Below are 19,424 nucleotides of genomic sequence, written 5' to 3'. Positions count from 1 at the left end.
CTCGAATTACATACATTATACATTAGACCTACACTATATGTACATTAGATCCCTGTACAGTTTCTTTACATCCTCTCTGACTCCTTAAAGAGCTTTGGAGTGTTCCTCCACCGGTCTTGGTGGCGGCCAGTTTCTCCTGGTCCCTCCAGCAATATCCTGCTTCTCACACCTCTGATTCCACCCAGTACTTTGTTAACTCAATTACATGGATATGTACATACAATGAGTATACAAAACATTAAGAACACCTGCTCATTTAATGACAGACTGACCAGGTGAATCCAGGTAAAAGCTATGGTCCCTTATGAATGTCACTTGTTAAATCCACTTCAATCCGTGTAGATGAAGGAGGAGACAGGTTAAAGAAGGATTTTTAAACCTTGGGACAATTGAGACATGGATTGTGTATATGTGCCATTCAGAGGGTGAATGGGCAAGACTATATTTAAGTGCCTATTAACGGGGTATGGCAGTAGGTGCCAGGTGCACCGGTTTGTGTCAAGAACTGCAACTCTGCTGGGTTTTTCATGCTCAATGCTTTCAACACTTTGGAGAGTCCATGCCCAGACGAATTGAGGCTGCAAAACAATCCTACAGTTGTGTGTCATACACCAAAGAGCACAGTATAGTTCCCACACTTCTCTCCTTCTGATCCCAGCCTCTATCTATTTCTCCCTCTCTGTGTGTCCAGATGTGGAGCTCCTGTCTATGGACAGCACGGAGGCCAGCTGCTGGGTGAACAACAAGCTGCGTGGCCACGAGGAGCAGTGGAAGGAGGATGACTGCACCTTCTGTCAGTGTGTGGATGGAGACCCTCACTGTACCGCCATGGCCTGCAAACAGAGCTGTCAGAACCCAGTCAAGATCCCAGGAGAATGCTGCCCCTTCTGCGAGGGTACGGAGAGAGAGCGAGACACACACACACAAACAGTCGCACACACACAAACAGTCGCACACACACACACACCTGCTTCATAAATGTATGATCATATTGTACCTAATCACATACAGCATTGAAGTAGTTGGAGATTTAAGTTTGAAAATAGCAAGGAACAAGTCCAATTTGAGCATGTTCTAGACATACCCCTTATTGTCAAAAGCAACCAATGTCCTCATAAGGAAATATCTGACGTCACACTTCTCCAGAAGCTTAATATTACATGTGCAAGCAATTGACATACCATAGGTTTTAATGGTAGATTGAATGTTCCTTTCATCTAGCCTAATAGGGCAGTAAAGGCTGTATAATATAATGTATACTCAGTTTTTAATCTAATAACATTTTTGAAAGCACCACAACGTCAATGCTTCTGATGTTTAAGGATCAGGGGCACCATAAATTGTATCTGTCATTCCATTGAGCTCTACAGCTAAACTGCTGTCATAAACAACTTACAACTCGGCAGATGATTTTCAGGAAAAACACCCCCATTAATGCAACCCCCTCAAATGTCAATGTAGCTATATCAGATGTGCAACAAATCAATGTACAGTACGTCCGCCAATTGACGTCTTCATCTGTAAATGGAACAATTCCTACTTCGTTGGCCCAAGCTACAATTCAGTTCTGTTTTACAATACAGTCACTTTGAGCTTAGAACCTGACTGGTGGAACAGAACTGTGGGATAGTCTCTCCCCCTGCAGCTATGTAGAGGCCATGTTGGTGGCTCGTTAAAGGGGAGGCCGCACAGCATTCTTCCACTGCAGGCTCCTTTGTTATTTTTTATTGGTCCAGACTGCAAAATGAGACCCACCTCCATGAGGTGCAGCTTAGACTGAGGGCTTAAGGCTGCTTAATTGGAGTGGATCACTGTTTTTTTGTGAGCATAATTAGTTACAGCTTGTTTGGTGCTCCTCCCACTGAACGTGGCAAGATAATGGGCTCCCACCCAAACCCCACCTTAACATCCCCTGGTTGTGGCTCGTACATGTGTGACCCAGGCCAGCAGAACACCTCATCGCTGACCGGCTCCAGTGAGGATGAGGCCCTGACCAGGGCCAGAAGCCCTCTGGGTCTGTCCAGTGCCAGCCTCTGACACACCAGACTCCCACATAGGGCCTCCTCTGTTAGGGGAGAGAACCAAGGCAAGGCGTGCTCCTGCACTCCAGGTCATTTAGACAACATGTGAGGTGCTCCTTCATCAGAGCCCTTTGATAGAGAGCACCTACAGTATCTTCTGTAATGGGCCTGCGTTTATCTCTTATCACAGCACTCTCTGATGGGAGCAACGTGAACACTGAACTATTTCTGTTGGCATGGAGATAGATGTGTAACATTGCGTGTGTCTAAATGTATGTTTCTTTACTCTGAACTCTCAATAAAGCCTCATTTCAGAATAGTATGACATGTCTGTGAGTGTTATAGGCTTCATAGTGTCAAGTATAGTATGGCATGTCATAGAGAGTTCTAGCAGCATCATATGAAGGTTATAACCTACTGTTCTATCTCACAGAGCCTTCGTATGAGACAGTGAGCCCCATGCTGTGTCCTCGTCTGGAAAACTGCTCTCGATCAGGGAAAGACTGTCCCTACGGCTTCCAGCAGGACAACAACGGCTGCCTGCTCTGCCAGTGCCTCAACCGTGAGTGGATGTAAAGGGTTAAACCCGGATACGGAAACACACACACACACACACTGTAAACACACACACACACCGTAAACACACACACACTGTAAACACACACACACACACTGTAAACTCACACAATAGCGTAAACATACACACACTGTAAACACACACATACCGTAAACACACACACACTGTAAACACACATACACTGTAAACACACACATACCTTAAACACACACAAACACTGTAAACACCCACACTGTAAACACACACATACCGTAAACACACACAAACACTGTAAACACACATACACACTGTAAACACACACACACACTGTAAACACACACATACCGTAAACACACACATATTGTAAACACACATATACTGTAAATACACACATACTGTAAACACACACATACTGTAACTTGCTTAAAATGACGATTCCCTGGCACATTATCTCCATAACACAGAAATAAGCAAACACACTAAGAAATATCTGGGGTGGGGCGGCAGGGTAGCCTAGTGGTTGGAGCGTTGGACTAGTAACCGGAAGGTAGCAAGTTCAAATCCCCGAGCTGACAAGGTACAAATCTGTCGTTCTGCCTCTGAACAGGCAGTTAACCGACTGTTCCTAGGCCGTCATTGAAAATAAGAATTTGTTCTTAACTGACTTGCCTAGTTAAATAAAGGTAAAATAAAAATAAATCAGTCGCACCTCATGTGTTTCCATGGCTGTGTAGTATTTTGCCGTTTTAAGTTGTAGGAATTCTCAAATGAAAAACCCTAATGCAAACTAACATGGTGTTGATGGTAAGATGACCTCCATGTGAACTGTTTCAGATGAATCCTGCCCTGACCTGGGGGCATATTGCTCCCTGCAATGCCCCATGGGATACGAGAAGGATAACTTTGGCTGCGAGGTGTGTGAGTGCAGCTCTCCAATGCCCAAGTGCAGACCCCTGACCTGCAGCAAGACCTGTCCCTACGGATATGTGTAAGTCCTCTGGATGGTCTCCACATCTTCAAGTTAAGCACTGCTCATTATTCACCCCTTAGTTTCCACTCTGATCAAAGGCTGTTACAGCCCCATTGGTTATGACTGAAGGCCAAAGCCTGAAGTAATGGTGATTTGTCTGGTTTATTATTGACATGGGCCCTAACATACAATCCGGCCTCTCGTTAGCTGGAAAAACACTCTATGTTTGTACTATGTAGGTATAAATAGGGCTCCTCCTCTCATTGTTTGTTTTGTTCAGTCGTGTATTTTGTAATGATGTAGACTTCAACTGTGTAAACACTTTTATTTTTTGATTTTGGTTATTTGACAAGTGCGCTACTACTCACACTGTGAAATCTTTGGCTCCAGCAATGGAACACAAGCGTGTCTTGGCTGACAGGACTATCAGACTCTGTAAAAACATGACTGTAGATCAGTGTGTACAGACAACATCATCATTCTCCAGGTGGAGTAGTTGGCAGGGTGCAGATACAGGTCTCAGTGGGCAGAGAGGAAGTATACTGTTACACACCTGGCAGCCTCACCTTCTCCCCACCTGCTCAGATCTAAGGGGTCAATCAGGGCCAATCAGGGGCCAATCTGTGTCTCTGTGTGACCAGTGCAGTGTCCGGTGCTTCAGCCCCTCTACCCCTCCCCCCACACTCTCATTTCATAAACCATCTTTGCGTCTCAAAACAACGATCAAAAACACATCCGCACAAAAGCGGTCTCTATGAAGTGTATACAGTGGGATTCTTCTGGTATCTGAACCATGCTCTCTGGAGCCTCTGCTCAAGATGGGCCTGATAAGTCTGCACAGGATGCCAGCAGAGAGTCCCCCCGAGGGGGAAGAGGAGCAGGAAGCATTCATAAGCACCAGTTCAGGGCCGGCTTCAGAAGTCTGAATCCTCGATGAGCCAAACAATGCATCAATCTTCTAGCAGAGTGGTGCTCCTATAATGGACTAGTGAGAAGATACAAAGAGGTGGCACAGAGACGGCTTTGTATAAATTGGCTGCATTTATAACCTCTACAGAGAACTCAACTATATCATTTTTTGCCTCAAACACTATCCTTGCTATGTATGAACAGTCCAGTTCTCTTATCTCCATAGGGTAGAGGGGGACATCATGTAAGCAGTGAGCAGTGGGCTGTCAGAGTGGGTGAGAGCCCTAAAGGTGTGTTTACATTTACATTTGGCATAGTTGAACGCCTTCGAGCAGGACACAAAGGGGGACTTAAAGCGTTTCCCCTCCTCAATGGATCTAAATCATCATCGGACCTGATAGGAAATGCACGGAATTCTCCTGTTGCCCAGCACGCTGGAATTTGTGCAGAGCCAGCAGTCCCAGCCCCAGAGCCCAGCGCTGTGCACAAAATTCCACACACCACCTTTAAACAAAGCCCAGTTACCAAGATGGCCAGACTCTCTGTCTCTGTGTTTGTACACTGAGGCCCCAGCCAGCTCAAAGCTCAGCCTGGCCTCTCCATACTGTCATTACTGCTGAATCAGTAGAGATGTGACCACTGCTAGTGGCAGGGCTCTGTCTCTGACTGCCTCTGGGGGCTGTAGTAGAGCGGGTCGAGAGCTTCAAGTTCCTCGGTGTCCACATCACTAAGGATCTTTCATGGTCCAAACACACCAACACAGTGGTGAAGTGGGCACGACAACACCACTCAGAGGCTGAAAATATTTGTCCTAGGTCAAGATCTTCAAAAAGTTGCACCATTGGAAGCATCTTGACTGGCTGCATCACTGCTTGGTCTGGTAACTGTTTGGCATCTGACTGCAAGGCGCTACAGAGGGTAGTGCTTATGGCCAAGTACATCACTGGGGCCGGACTCACTGCCATCCAGGACCTCTATACCAGGCGGTGTCAGATGAAGGCTCTAAAAATTGTAAAAGACTCCAGCCACCCAAGTCATGGACTGTTCTGCTACCGCACAGCAAGCTCCAACAGGAGCCTGAACAGCTTCTACCCAAGCCATAAGACTGCTAAATAGTTAATTAGTTAACAAAATAACAGTGGTGTAAAAAGTGCTCAACTGTCATACTTCAGTAAAAGTAAATATTATATATCAAATTCCTTATATTAAGCAAAGCAGAAGTCACAATTTTCTTGTTTTAAAATGTATAGACAGCCAAGGACAGACTCCAACACTATTTGCAAACAAAGCATTTGTGTTTAGTGAGTCCGTCACATCAGAGGCAGTAGGGATGACAACATATAATATTGATGCATGAATTGGACAATGGGGAAACCTAGTCAGTTGCACAACTGAAATGTATCTACTGCATTTAATCCAACCCCTCTGAATCAGAGAGGTGCGGGGGGCTGCCATAATCAACATCCACGGCGCCTGGGGGAACAGTGGGTTGCTTTGCTCAGGGGAAGAACGACAGATTCTTAGCTTGTCAGCTCAGGGATTCGATCTAGCAACCCTTCGGTTAGTGGCCCAACGCTCTAACCACTAGGATACCTGCCGCCCCATATTGCTGTCCTGCCTGAACATTAGAAATGTAACGAGTACATTTGGGAGTCAGGGGGAATGGATGGGAGTAAAAAGTACATATCTTCTTTAGGAATGTAGTGGAGTAAAAGTTGTCAAAAATATAGATAGTAAAGTACAGATATCCCAAAAATTTACTTAAGTATTACTTCAGAGTATTTTTACTTAGTTACTTTACATCACTGCCCAATAGCTACCGGAATATGTGCATTGACCCTGCTTGCACTAACTTTTTTGATTCATCACACACGTTGCAGCTACTGTTTACCATCTGTCACTTTATTCCTAGTTATATGTATATATCTACCTTAATTACCTCGCACCCCTGCTCATCGACTCGATACTGGTACCATGTGTATATAGCCAAGTTATCGCTCCTCATTGTGTATCTATTATTACGTGTTTTACTTTTCTATTATTTCTCTATTTGCTTTCTCTCTGCATTGTTGGGATGTAAGCATTTCACTGTTAGTCTACACCTGTTGTTTACGAAGCGTGTGATGAATAACATTTGATTTGGGTTCATTTCCTGTTTTATTTATGTGGCCTACAGAGACTAATCGTGTAATTAATCCAACCTAACGGAATCCATGTTTAATTGAAAAGGGCCTTATGGGTTACAGATTCCAGAAAAAGAGAGTATGGGAGACACACAGAGAACGAGACAGAGAGACTGGAGTTGTAATAGATGAACCCATCTGGATTGGGCATTTCTCAACCTGCTGCTCGTCTATGTTTTATGACCTCTATATTTGGATCCAACTAGGTCACATGCTCTGTGTCCATTCCTAACTCATCTATGGTTTGTTTTCTCTCTGCGTGTATCTTCCTTAGCTTTTGGCCATTCAGTGGGGGTTTAGTTTATTTCAGAAGCCGCGTAGATCGTCTCTCAAACTCTTCTGGGTTTGTTTTTTCTGTGTCATCCCTGTGTCTACTCTGTTTACAAATCTGTTTGTCATCAAATCAACTCGTAGTTAGCTCGTAGTTAATGGAGAGCAGGGCCCTTCAGTCTCCTTAATCAACCTGGCTGCATTAATATCATCTGGCCCTGCTCTGGACCTCGCATGTCAGCCAAAGGCTTTGGTAGCAATACAGTAGCCATCTGAATAGGTTGAATCAAATGGAAAGCATCTGAATTTGCTTTAAACCCAGTGCCCTAGACTCTAGCATTGGTATGGTGTGTGTGCCGTGCACCATGGGGCTCTCACGTGTTCCAGGGTGCTGCTTTTATCAGGCCTCTTCAAAGCCAGCTAATATAGCAGGGGGAAAACAGAACCATATGTCTATTATACCAGACCTGACCATCTGGTTCCACGGCAGTACTCCACCAGACCAATCACAAGATCACTGGCTATTGAGCTTTCATTCAAATATGAGTTTAATATGCCCCATTTGAGATGTAAAATGGCATTCTTATTGTTCCCTCCCTCATTACATATCTGATAGACATATGTGTGCTCTATCTATCCCACAGGAGGAATAAGCACGGCTGTGAGATGTGTCGCTGTATCAAGTGTCCCCCCTTCACCTGTGACAAGAACTGCAGCGATGGCTACCGGCAGAACAGGAAGGGCTGCTCCATCTGCATGTGCAAAGGTATGGTGCTCATCTGTCTGTCTGTCTCATCTGGTCCGCATCAATATTCATCCCTCTGGGTCAGTTCAATAACAGTGTGTGTGTGTGTGTGTGCGCGAACGAGCGTGTGTGTACACATGTTTGTGTGACCGCGTGTGTGTTGATGTGACCGTGTGTGTGTTGACTTTCTATCACTATGTAGCAGATTTGATTTGCTGGAACCATTAGCTGATCTGCTGTGAAGCCTGTCATGAAAGGATGTTTTGACTCTTGTGTTTTATTTAGCTACCGCTGAGGCCTGTGTGTGCATGTCGGATTAGATTCACCAACCACGCAAGTTAAAAAAAGTTTGGCCGGCTTATTTATACTTTTTTATGCGTTTATTTAATTTTTCCAGTAATATTATAAATATTTTAGCTTGGAATGTATTTGGGGGTTCTTACTCAGCAAGATGGCGGTGCAGTGGCAACCCATCATGTTTATCTTATTTTGAGACTGTTAGATCAGTTACTCAGTGGACTGTTAAAATATTTGTGGATAGGAAACTTTTTTGTGAAGTGTACCTTTTTCCCTTTGTATAACAGTGTGTTGAGAGAGAAGAGACACAAACATCTGCCCTGGATGTGGAAACATGATGTGATTCACTGAAATACTACGTTCTATCAAAACCACTGTTCTCCCCAGACTTAACAGCCACACTGGGTTTATATCCCACTTGGGGGACAGTTATTGGCAGATGTGGGGTTTTATAACCTCAACCTATCTCTCAACAGAAACAGAGGACCTAGGTTTTGGGTCAGATCCCAAAAACTTCAGGGAAATTATTAAACTTTATTTATTTGTGTTGTAACTGTAAATGGATTATTGTGAAATAAAGAGACTTTAAAAGGAAGAGCACATAATGGTGTTTGGTGAAGGTGGAGCTGAGAGGAACCAGGGATGGTTAGCAGAGCTTTCTCGTTAGCCTCTAATGGACCCAAGACAATAACATTGGATACTATCCATTGTAAATAATTATTCTTAATGACATTTCCACTTTGGTTTCACTCCTGCGTTTCCCATGCCCTGAAACATCCCTGTTGATGGTTTCTCACAGGTTCAAGTCACCAGTCTCCCTCCCTTCCTAACGTCTGTCTGTGTTCATGTTTTTTTTCCAGAGAGTGACCACCTGCCAAGCACCACTGCCCCCGCCCCCATGCCCAGCTACTGCCTGACCTCCAACAGGCACCGCTACGAGGAGGGCGAGAGCTGGCACGACGGCTGCCGAGACTGCTACTGCCTTGCTGGGAGAGAGATGTGTGTGCTCATATCCTGCTCTGTGCCCAGTTGTCCCAACCCCGTGGTCAGGCCTGACCAGTGCTGTCCCACTTGTGAAGGTACGTCTTGTCTGGAGCCGGCTGGTCTATCAACACACACACACGTCTGGCAGTTCACAGTCCCATAGGAGCTCACACCCTAGAGCCCAGTCCACTTACTGCCCCATCAGTCAGGTCTCAGGCTCCATGAACACTCACACTTTGTGTTTGTGTAAGGAGCAACACACACTGATACACAGTTACACACCCACGCCTTTTCATCCACACCCCTCAGAGTCACTGGGGATATTTATAGGGAGGTGACTCAGTGAACTGTTCAGATATTTAAAAGTGAAAGAATGTCTACAACTTTCAGTAACTCAACTACAACTTTCAGACTAACTCCTTACAGATATCAACCCTATTGCAGTCAATTGTTTTATATGTACTGTTGTACTGGACTAGAGGAAAGTATGTCCGAACACAAATTGTTGTGTAACTACCGAGCTTAGTTCTAGTGAGATGTTAACCTTATTCTTAGTAGTCTTTCATGTGTTTTCGTGTTACTGTTATCTGCCTCTCATAACCTGTGTGTTGTCTGTCCAGATGAGTCAGGCAGTGGTCAGCCAGAGGGCATGGACCTGGTAGTGTGTCGAGCCCCTGGGGGGAAACTCTATGTGGAGGGAGAGACCTGGAACCTGGACGAGTGTACACGCTGCACCTGTAGGAAGGGCCGCGTCCTGTGCGACACTGAAGTGTGTCCCCCTGCAGTGTGTCAGGCCCCAACCAGGAACAAGGACACCTGTTGCCATGTCTGCCCAGGTACAGTACCTTACATCCCCCGCATCTGTCATAGGCTGCTTTACTAGGAAACCTCTAGTGCTAAGCCATTTTCTTCTCTGTAAATGTAGAACTCTATCATCGTACTAGCCTTGACAAGAGCAATTTCAGATAATATCAAAAGCACTTACATCCAGGAATGACTCCAGAAGCGATGTCAGTTTGTGATCAGTATAGAGTGGGATAAATTTGATCTGCAGCCATTATCAGCAGCATGTGGTGGTGGATTGAGGGTCTTGCCTTGTCTTGGTGCATGTTGCAATCTGTCCCACAGTTTAATGTCAGTACACACAGGCTAATAAAGAAACCAGACCAAACCGGCTGGCTTTACATGGGGATATATCCTCCAGAGAGGAACACATGGGTACAAGCCTGTCTGTTTCCACTAGTCGTACATAAGAACAGTTTTTTTCATGGCAATGTGATATGACTAGGAAAAACTCTAGGCCCTAGTTATAGCTTATAACTAGTTTCTCCTGGTCAGGTCTAGGGTTGCAAAATTCCAGGCACTTTCAATAAATTCCCTGGTTTTCCAGAAATCCCATTTGGAAGATTACAGAATCAAGAGGGAAAATCCAGAATCCCCCAACCAGGATTTCTTTAAAACCAGGCAATTTATTAAAGGTTCCCAGAATTTCGCAACCCTATTCAGGTCATGTGACCTCACCAGCTGCTGAGAAGAATAGAGTTGGACCAAGTAGGCCACTGTCCCCCCACCACCATCTCCCCCACCCCTCACTCCTCCCCCACCACCACCGCCCTCCACCCCTCACTCCTCCCCCCCGCCCCTCACTCCTCCCCCTCCACCCGTCCCATCACCACCTTCCCCCACCACCACCTCCCCCCACCCCTCACTCCTCCCTCCAGCCCCCAAGCAAGAGCCTCACAAATCAGAAATGCATGACAGCCCCTGAAACCCACAGAGCCTCCTTGGGAATGTTCGGCTAGTTGCGTTATCACCACATCTCCCACCACAAAATCTGATTGTAAGAGGCAGCCCTTTGATATATGTATGGTTCTGTCTCTGAAGAATGTGGGAATAACACACATTTCAATGACAGGCCCCTTGATGTATGTGTACATCGTGGAAGAGTAAGAATGGCGCTGGAATGGATAGCTGCCGTTTTACAGGCTATTTTGAGTGGGATTTTTTTGTATAATGTTTACACCATCATTATCTATGACCGTAAAGAGCTTCTGGACATCAGAAAAATGATCACTAATGTTGATTTGGATGAAGATTTCGAAGTTGGCGGCGCTGAACATACTGCTCACCACGGACCAGCCCCCAGTCCCAAAGACTTGGAAGAGAACGAGACCATAGTATTTTCCAAGAGAGTTTTTATTAATATTTTTGGTAGCAGTTTATTAACCACTACCAACCGATGCTGGCACTAAGACGGCACTCAACGAGCTGTATAGGGCCATAAGCAAATACTAATCCCAAGTCGGTACTCCTAGTGGTTGGTGATTTTAATGCAGGAAAACTGAAATAAATAAGGTGGCGCCGGAGAAGAAGGCTGACGTTTTACGTGTCCCCAAACAATTGTGTTTTTTTGTTTGTTTCTTTGCGTTGTTTGTAACTTATTTTGTACATAATGTTGCCGTTCCCGTCTCTTATGACCGGAAATAACTTCTGGACATTAGAACTGAGATTACTCACCACGATCTAGCAGAATCCTTTTTTTTCCTTTAACGAGTCTGACGAGCTCGACGTGAATGTTATACTGCTCTCCTGGGAAAAGGCCCAGATCCCTGTGATTTGCGTGAAGAGAAGGCGGAGAAAAAGGGGCAAAGGGCAGGCTGCCTTCTGCGAATTCATAGGCGGTCGAATAAACCCCCCACGGCGGACAATGTATTTTTGTAAATAACAGCTGGTGGACCATATCTAAGGAAGTCTCGAGCTATTGCTCACCTGAGGTAGAGTATCTCATGATAAGCTGTAGACCACACTATTTACATAGAGAGTTTTCATCTGTATTGTTCAGAGCTGTTTACATACCAGTACAGACTGAGGCTGGCACTAAGACCGCATTGAATGAGCTGTATTCCGCCATAAGAAAACAAGGAAATGCTCACCCAGGGGCGGCGCTCCTAGTAGCTGGGGACTTTAATGCAGGGAAACTTAAATACGGTTTACCTCATTTCTATCAGCACGTTAAATGTGCAACTAGAGGGAAATAAACTCTGGACCACCTATACTCCACATACAGAGATGCATACAAAGCTCTCCCTCGCCCTCCATTTGGCAAATCTAACCATAATTCTAACCTCCTGATTCCTGCTTATAAGCAAAAATTAAAGCAGGAAGCACCAGTGACTTGATCAATACAAACGTGGTCAGATGCAGGAGATGCTAAACTCCAGGACTGGAATATATTCCGGGATTCCTCCAATGGCATTGAGGAGTACACCACATCAGTCATTGGCTTCATCAATAAGTGCATCGATGACGTCGTCCCCGCAGTGACGTATGTACAGTGGGGCAAAAAAGTATTTAGTCAGCCACCAATTGTGCAAGTTCTCCCACTTTAAAAGATGAGAGAGGCCTGTAATTTTCATCATAGGTACACTTCAACTATGACAGACAAAATGAGAAAAAAATCCAGAAAATCACATTGTAGGATTTTTAATGAATTTATTTGCAAATTATGGTGGAAAATAAGTATTTGGTTACCTACAAGAGGCTCCTCTGTCCTCCACTCGTTACCTGTATTAATGGCACCTGTTTGAACCTGTTATCAGTATAAAAGACACCTGTCCACAACCTCAAACAGTCACACTCCAAACTCCACTATGGCCAAGACCAAAGAGCTGTCAAAGGACACCAGAAACAAAATTGTAGACCTGCACCAGGCTGGGAAGACTGAATCTGCAATAGGTAAGCAGCTTGGTTTGAAGAAATCAACTGTGGGAGCAATTATTAGGAAATGGAAGACATACAAGACCACTGTTCATCTCCCTCGATCTGGGGCTCCACGCAAGATCTCACCCCGTGGGGTCAAAATGTTTACAAGAACAGTGAGCAAAAATCCCAGAACCACGCGGGGGGACCTAGTGAATGACCTGCAGAGAGCTGGGACCAAAGTAACAAAGCCTACCATCAGTAACACACTACGCCGCCATGGACTCAAATCCTGCAGTGCCAGACGTGTCCCCCTGCTTAAGCCAGTACATGTCCAGGCCCGTCTGAAGTTTGCTAGAGAGCATTTGGATGATCCAGAAGAAGATTTGGAGAATGTCATATGGTCAGATGAAACCAAAATATAACTTTTTGGTAAAAACTCAACTCGTCGTGTTTGGAGGACAAAGAATGCTGAGTTGCATCCAAAGAACACCAGTCTGCAGATCTCTACCCCATAGAACATTTTTGGAGGGAGTTAAAAATCCGTACAGGCTGTCTCATCGTCGCATTGACCCTTTCTGCACAAACTTTTTTGACACATCACATAGGCTGCTGCTACTGTTTATTATCTATCTTGTTGCCTAGTCACTTTATTCCTAGTTATACGTACATATCTACCTCAATTACCTCATACCCCTGCACATCGACACGGTACTGGAACCTCTGGTATATAGCCAAGTTATCGTTCCTCATTGTGTATCTATTATTACGTGTTTTACTTTTCTATAATTTCTCTTTTTTCTTTCTCTCTGCATTGTTAGGAAGGGCCTGTAAGTAAGCATTTCACTGTTAGTCTACACCTGTTGTTTACGAAGCATGTGATGAATAACATTTGATTTGATTTACATTATTGTTGAGATGTGTACAGTCTAGCTAAGCTTTTGTCACAGACAGGCCATTGATCTATGGGCCTATGAGACACAGAGATAAGCCTGAGAGTTAACTGACACAGCTCAGCACAGCAGCCATGTCTTCCCTAGTCCCTAGTCATCAGCTAGCTTCCTGCTAGAATTTACTATACAGTAAAACCATCTTATTGCAAACACGGGTGAACAGTCCTAATAACCACTCTGGATTAACATGTTATACTGCCTTGGTGTGCCTCTCTCTCCATCCTTCCGTCCACAGAGGACAAGCGGGGTCCCCAGCTCCCAGGGAGCACCAGTCAGCAGGAGTACTGTATCTCCAGCGAGGGAGATGTGCTTTTGGCTGGGGACACCTGGAAGGCCAATGCCTGCACCAGCTGCACCTGCAACAATGGAACCATTCAGTGTTTCTCCCAGCGCTGCCCGCCTGCCAACTGCAGGGTGCCCGTCCTGCGCAAGGGCCAGTGCTGCCCTCACTGTCTGGGTAAGTGAATGTGTATGTGTGAGAGTGAGTCTGTCCATGGAACTAAACTCCTGGGAATGTCTAGATGGGTGAGAGCACACTGCCTTGTTAGCCTCTCTAATGATGTCCACTGTAATTCTAGTGTGTAGTATATTTGTGTCTTGTGAAAAATCCCATATTAAGTATGCATTAAAACAAGTTATTCCTTTGGGACAAGGTACAGCTTGTTATTGAGAACATTATTATTCACAGTGTAACTTGTAGGAAGGGAGGAACAGTTTTCAAACTTTTTCGGTTAGCTAGAATAAAGCAAGCGTGTGTGAGTCGCGTTCTGGGGGCCTGTTTCGCTGGCACTGCTTGGGCAAACACCGTTACTCACAGCAACATTCCATGTGACACAACTCACTCAGAGTGAAAACATTCCCCAAGCATCCGCACATTCACACGTGTTTCCTGTCTCCGGCTGAGCCGACCCGCCACTCTCAATGCCGGCACAGGAAGGCAAAGCTCCATGTCAGCTTTTCCTATAGAGGAAAACCTCGGCACAGGCATGCATTGTTCCCTCTGATTTGTAACCGTTTCATCTCAGCTTTGTTTTGGTTATTTGCTCAGTGGAAAACAGCACTTTTACATAAGACTCTTGACAAAAGGAGGTCATGGAAGCTTAGGGAACACATCCCGTAAACACACCTTATCTACAGACACTCCACCCAACCATAACCTTCTGTTACATTGATCTGGGATATGGGATTTGTTTTCAGCTCAAGTGTGTTTGACATTACGTACGTGGGTTGCTTTGTGACTTATTTGTGATTTTCCTCTTTGGTTTACAGAAATGACAACAACGTCTGTTCCAATGATGGTGTCGACCAAGGCCCCCAAGACCAGGGTTACTACCACAGTGGACAATACAGTCTGGATCACCACTGTCCCTTTGCCCCCTATCATTGCTGCTACAGGTACTGTCTGTCTGTCCATCTCTCTTTCTCTCTTGCTCACCTTCTCTCTTTCACTATTTCTCTCTTTCACTCACTCACTCACTCCTCCTATGGCCCACAGAGATGGTTAAATGATAGGTTACTGATAGGTAACAACTGCTTCAGACCTGTGACTTGGTATCATTGTCCATACTTTCCCAGCCAGCCTGTTGATGATGTTTACATTGTTGTGGGGCAATGGGAATGCTTTGATAAATTAGATAAATGCACACTGACACACATTCATCTGGAGACTGTATCTAACGTATTGGCCAGGGAAAACTGCCAAACACTAAGGAAGGACATGAGCTGCTTTTTCATTTAATTTGATTAGAAGGGGAATAATGTAATGGAAATATTGGCCTGTGTGACAGCAGTATGTGTTGTCCAGTCTGTGGGGGAGAGCTGATATTGATTTTCCCTGCAGATGGTAACAACCTGGGAGAGAACATCCCCAGTCAAACTGAGATGGCTCTCATCTACCAATCAGCTGCCTGGATACTGGCCGGTCTCCTCCTGGCCATCGTCATCTTCCTCATTGTGGCAGTCCTCATTAACAAGAAGAAAAAGTGGGTGCAGATGTCGTGCTACAGCGCCCCCAAGAAGGTGAGAGGCATTGTGGGTAAAGCCGCTCATTAGGCCCAGTACTGTACGTACAGCTTGCGGAAAAAGACTATTCACAAATTAATTGCAACCCAGCACCGAAATGCCTCATGATTCTGCCCGATATGTTGGTATGGGGTTGCTGCCCAAACTCAGACCACTATGGTGCTAAATCATAGCACCATAGCGGGGCGGGTGGGCCGTTGTTTTAGGATCTAATCTGTGGGTGGGTCGTGGGTTTTCCTTGATCTTCCAGCTCCTGCTACAATTCATGTTCAGGGTGTCATAAAGTAGGGATTAATGTATTTTTCCAGCACTTAATTCTGATGGAGCACTTTGAACTGTGTCATGTTTATCATAAAATGTGATCGTTTTACAACACCCCCATGAAATGAGATTAGAGCAGCACAGAAAATCGTAATTCGTCACATGGTTTCCGAAAAAGTCTCTCCCGTCCTAACTAGACATGATAACACAAAGCAGTAGGATTCAATCAATGTAGCTGACAAGACCTGTTGTGTGAAAATAAAGTAATAGATATTTACATGTTTTCCTTTCCTCCTTTCCTAGACTGTGATCCTGAAGAAGCATGCGAATAAGAACTCGGTGGTGTACATGGAACCTTCAAAGGAGAACAAGTTCCAGAGCGTGAAGAATGACTGTGGCATCAACTTCTCCCCAGAGATGAGCTCACCATGTGGGGAGAGGATGCTCATCCCCCGGGCCAAGCTGAGTACGGGCCAGGGCAGGGGACAGCGCTAGACCCCCCTCCCCCTAAACACCAACCCCCGTTCACCAGACCCCCAAACTCCACTCTGCCCAAAGGGCTACCAAGCACCACCTCTTCTCTCTTTTCTCACATTTTCATGGTGATCGATCCACAACAATGCAATGCAACTGTCTGTTGCTTTATCATACTACAGTGAGGAGAGACTGGGGAGGCAGGAGGATGTGGCCATTATGGGACTTTGCCATACAGTTCACCACAGACAGAGTGACAGTCAGCCAGAGAGGCTACTAGTCAGCCAGAGGCTACTAGTCAGCCAGAGAGGCTGCTAGTCAGACAGAGAGGCTGCTAGTCAGACAGAGAGACTACTAGTCAGACAGAGAGGCTACTAGTCAGCCGGAGAGAGCTCTGAAATGTGAACATGATCATCATCACTTCTCACCTCCTCTGGAACTAGAACATGAAACTAATAGGAGGAATATAACAGCTTCAGGACAGGGGTTTGGGTTCTAGTCGAGAGTCTCTAGTTTGCTGTTTTCTATGTGCCGCAGCACAGCAATCAATTCATCAACAATTGTTTTAGTGATGCCAATTTAGCCGGTCTTCCAGTTGTAATCAAAATTGGATGGGAGGGTAAGTCAACTATCAGATGAATGGCTAGTTCCATGACTCGCTCCTCTCCCCAGTCAATGACTTTGAGCAGCATCAGAACCCAGCAGACTATGGCCCAGAAAAATAAAGAAACCCAAACTCCTGCTTTAGAACGTGTGGTTTCCATCTTAGTTTTTTTTTTAAATATATTTCTATGTGTAATAGTTGTAGTGTTTTTCTTGGTCAAGCCTCGTTTTTGTTATGGAAGTTTCCATGGTGGCAAGATTAAAACATTGTAAATGCCAGACTAAACATTCCCCATCAATGCAAAGGAATGAAACTCTTCTATTCCCACTTACTGTAGTGGTTTCTGTCTGCCTCAAAGGTGATGACCAAAATCATTCCATTCTGAAAACAACCAACCACCCTGGGGAGAGGGAAAACAGTGTGAATGTATTCTGCCTCAGCTGTGAAGCCAGTGTGTCTGTCTGTAATACATTAAGGTTCTTCACCCTTCTGTACTCAACAACTCCCTTTAGAAGGAATCATCCCATTGGCTGGACTTCATCTACAAATGGGAATGGACTTCAAGATTAGGTGGATTAATACTAATCCAGAGTGTTATTTTATAGCTTGCAGATAAGAGGACTCGTTACAGGAAACTACAGAAGCAGTTCCAGACATTCTGGAGTTACTCATGAGGAATGTCAACATACAATAAGCCTCACTTATATAACTTCATTTACAGCTGTGCGTAAACATGAGCTACTGTTTCCAGAGAATGTTAACATACATTAGTAGCCTTTATCTTATAGCCTTAATGTTTTTCATATTTCATTGTTTCTCCTGTAATGACTTGTGCCATGTATTCCATGCCAAGGTCACCTGACTGAAGGTCTCCCCATTCCCACCAGTTTATAACGTATTACAATGAACAGGGGCAAGGGTCTCAAGGAGACTCTGCTATGAAATGCAAATAATGGTACATTCCAACAGCGCATGTTCATAAAATGTAGCACTTTTGTTAGGATCCAGTGTTTTAAAAAGCTGTGGGTGAGATTCCTGGTGGGATAAAGGCCTAATCAAGGATTTGATGGGCATATTTAGCACATGGAGGTGATGAATCACTCAAGTAAACATAATGGTGCAGCAAATTCTAGGCTTATTTAACAATCTGATCAACCTAGTGAAATGGATGTGCTTCAGAGCATTACAAAACAGACTGGGGTTTATTAGGAAATCTTTGGATCTGATTTCATAGTTACATTGCCAGTCTCTCGATACAAAGACCATTGTGATGCCAAAACTGTGTGGAGACATATACAGATATCTACTGAAGAGTTTCAAAAGTAATTCAGTAGATTTGGGTCTGTTTGATTCACAACCATGTGGTTTAAATTAAGGGAAGAGGAGACTTTTAAAAGTTGTTTGTTTTTCCTATGTGTAAAAAAAGGTAGATAAAAAGTAGGACAGAAGTGTACCTTATTTATTTTTTCACATAGCTTTATTTATTAATACTAAAGTATAGTTTGAGTTAATGACATGTTTTTGGCAAATGAACTTGGTAGCCAAAGCTGCTGTACATTTGAGATATTGTAAGCCATTTACCATTTCCATCTGCTTTGTTTTTCAAGCCTATTTATTTTACTGTTGCAAACTGTAAATACATGTTTCTTTGCTGTTGAACTGTAACATTTATACTTATTTTGAAAAACAAAATGTGTGAACAAAAATTACCTTTACGTTTAACATTTGGGAATTTCATTGCTTGTGACATTTTCATGGTGACATCATGTTTGCAATGAAAAGTGCGACGGAGCTGGCTAATGCGCCGTGCTTTTAAAAAGACTGGAAATCCCAACAAATAAAATAAATATCAACTTAGCAACAGTTGGGTTCAAAAGAGGTAACATATCATAGCATGGTTAGATGTGACATCTGTTCCTTTATCTACTCTTGCCCGGTGCTGCCAAAGGGGATCTGCTTCCTGGGCTCCCAAGTGGCGCAGCGGTCTGAGGAGAGGTGTCACTAGTCCTTGGTTCAAATCCAGGCTGTATCACATCTGGCTGTGATTGGGAGTCCCATAGGGCGGCGCACAATTGGCCCAGCGTTGTCCGGGTTTGCCAGTCATTGTAAATAAGAATTTGTTCTTAACTGACTTGTCTTGTTAAATAAAGGTTAAATAAAAAAATATTCTCTCACTTAGTTTCCCAAAGGTTTTAAAGTTTCCTTTCTCTTAAGCATAGTTGCTCTACTCTCCTTATCTGTGTTGTGTTAGCGAATGGGGAAGACCGGGGATGTGTATTTGGTGTTTCTCACAGCCCACAGGACTATACGGATGAGGCGTGAGTGGGGAATGCAGCGGCCAGATCTCAGTTTCACACTCGGTGCTTCAGAAAACCAGACAGAAAACCAGAAAGGTTTTGAACCAGAAAGGCTTGAACAGACAATCTGAAGAATTCCGTTTGACTTGTCTGTCACCGTTTGCTCACAAAGCTCAACA

At 44.5% G+C, this 19,424-nt stretch overlaps 1 protein-coding gene across 4 annotated transcripts in view; it reads left to right on the top strand.

Annotated features, from left to right (window-relative positions):
- Positions 1-19,126, top strand: part of LOC110497959 (cysteine-rich motor neuron 1 protein) — a 44,915-nt gene extending 25,789 nt beyond the window's left edge. For all 4 annotated transcript variants that reach the window (XM_036954905.2, XM_036954906.2, XM_090211368.1 and 1 more), the window contains exons 6-15: positions 692-895; positions 2,455-2,583; positions 3,412-3,565; positions 7,554-7,675; positions 8,812-9,030; positions 9,556-9,771; positions 13,823-14,044; positions 14,857-14,982; positions 15,428-15,606; positions 16,174-19,126. In XM_036954905.2, the coding sequence (XP_036810800.2) occupies positions 692-895; positions 2,455-2,583; positions 3,412-3,565; positions 7,554-7,675; positions 8,812-9,030; positions 9,556-9,771; positions 13,823-14,044; positions 14,857-14,982; positions 15,428-15,606; positions 16,174-16,365 (1,763 nt within the window). In that variant the 3' untranslated portion in view covers positions 16,366-19,126. The remainder of the gene's footprint in view (positions 1-691; positions 896-2,454; positions 2,584-3,411; positions 3,566-7,553; positions 7,676-8,811; positions 9,031-9,555; positions 9,772-13,822; positions 14,045-14,856; positions 14,983-15,427; positions 15,607-16,173) is intronic.
- The last annotated feature ends 298 nt before the right edge of the window (positions 19,127-19,424 follow it).

The sequence above is a fragment of the Oncorhynchus mykiss genome, chromosome 19, assembly GCF_057628025.1.
Source record: "Oncorhynchus mykiss isolate SJ-2025 chromosome 19, ASM5762802v1, whole genome shotgun sequence".
Taxonomy (NCBI): domain Eukaryota; kingdom Metazoa; phylum Chordata; class Actinopteri; order Salmoniformes; family Salmonidae; genus Oncorhynchus; species Oncorhynchus mykiss.
The sequence above is the reverse complement of the archived record's forward strand: the minus strand, read 5'-3'. Positions and strand labels throughout refer to the sequence as shown.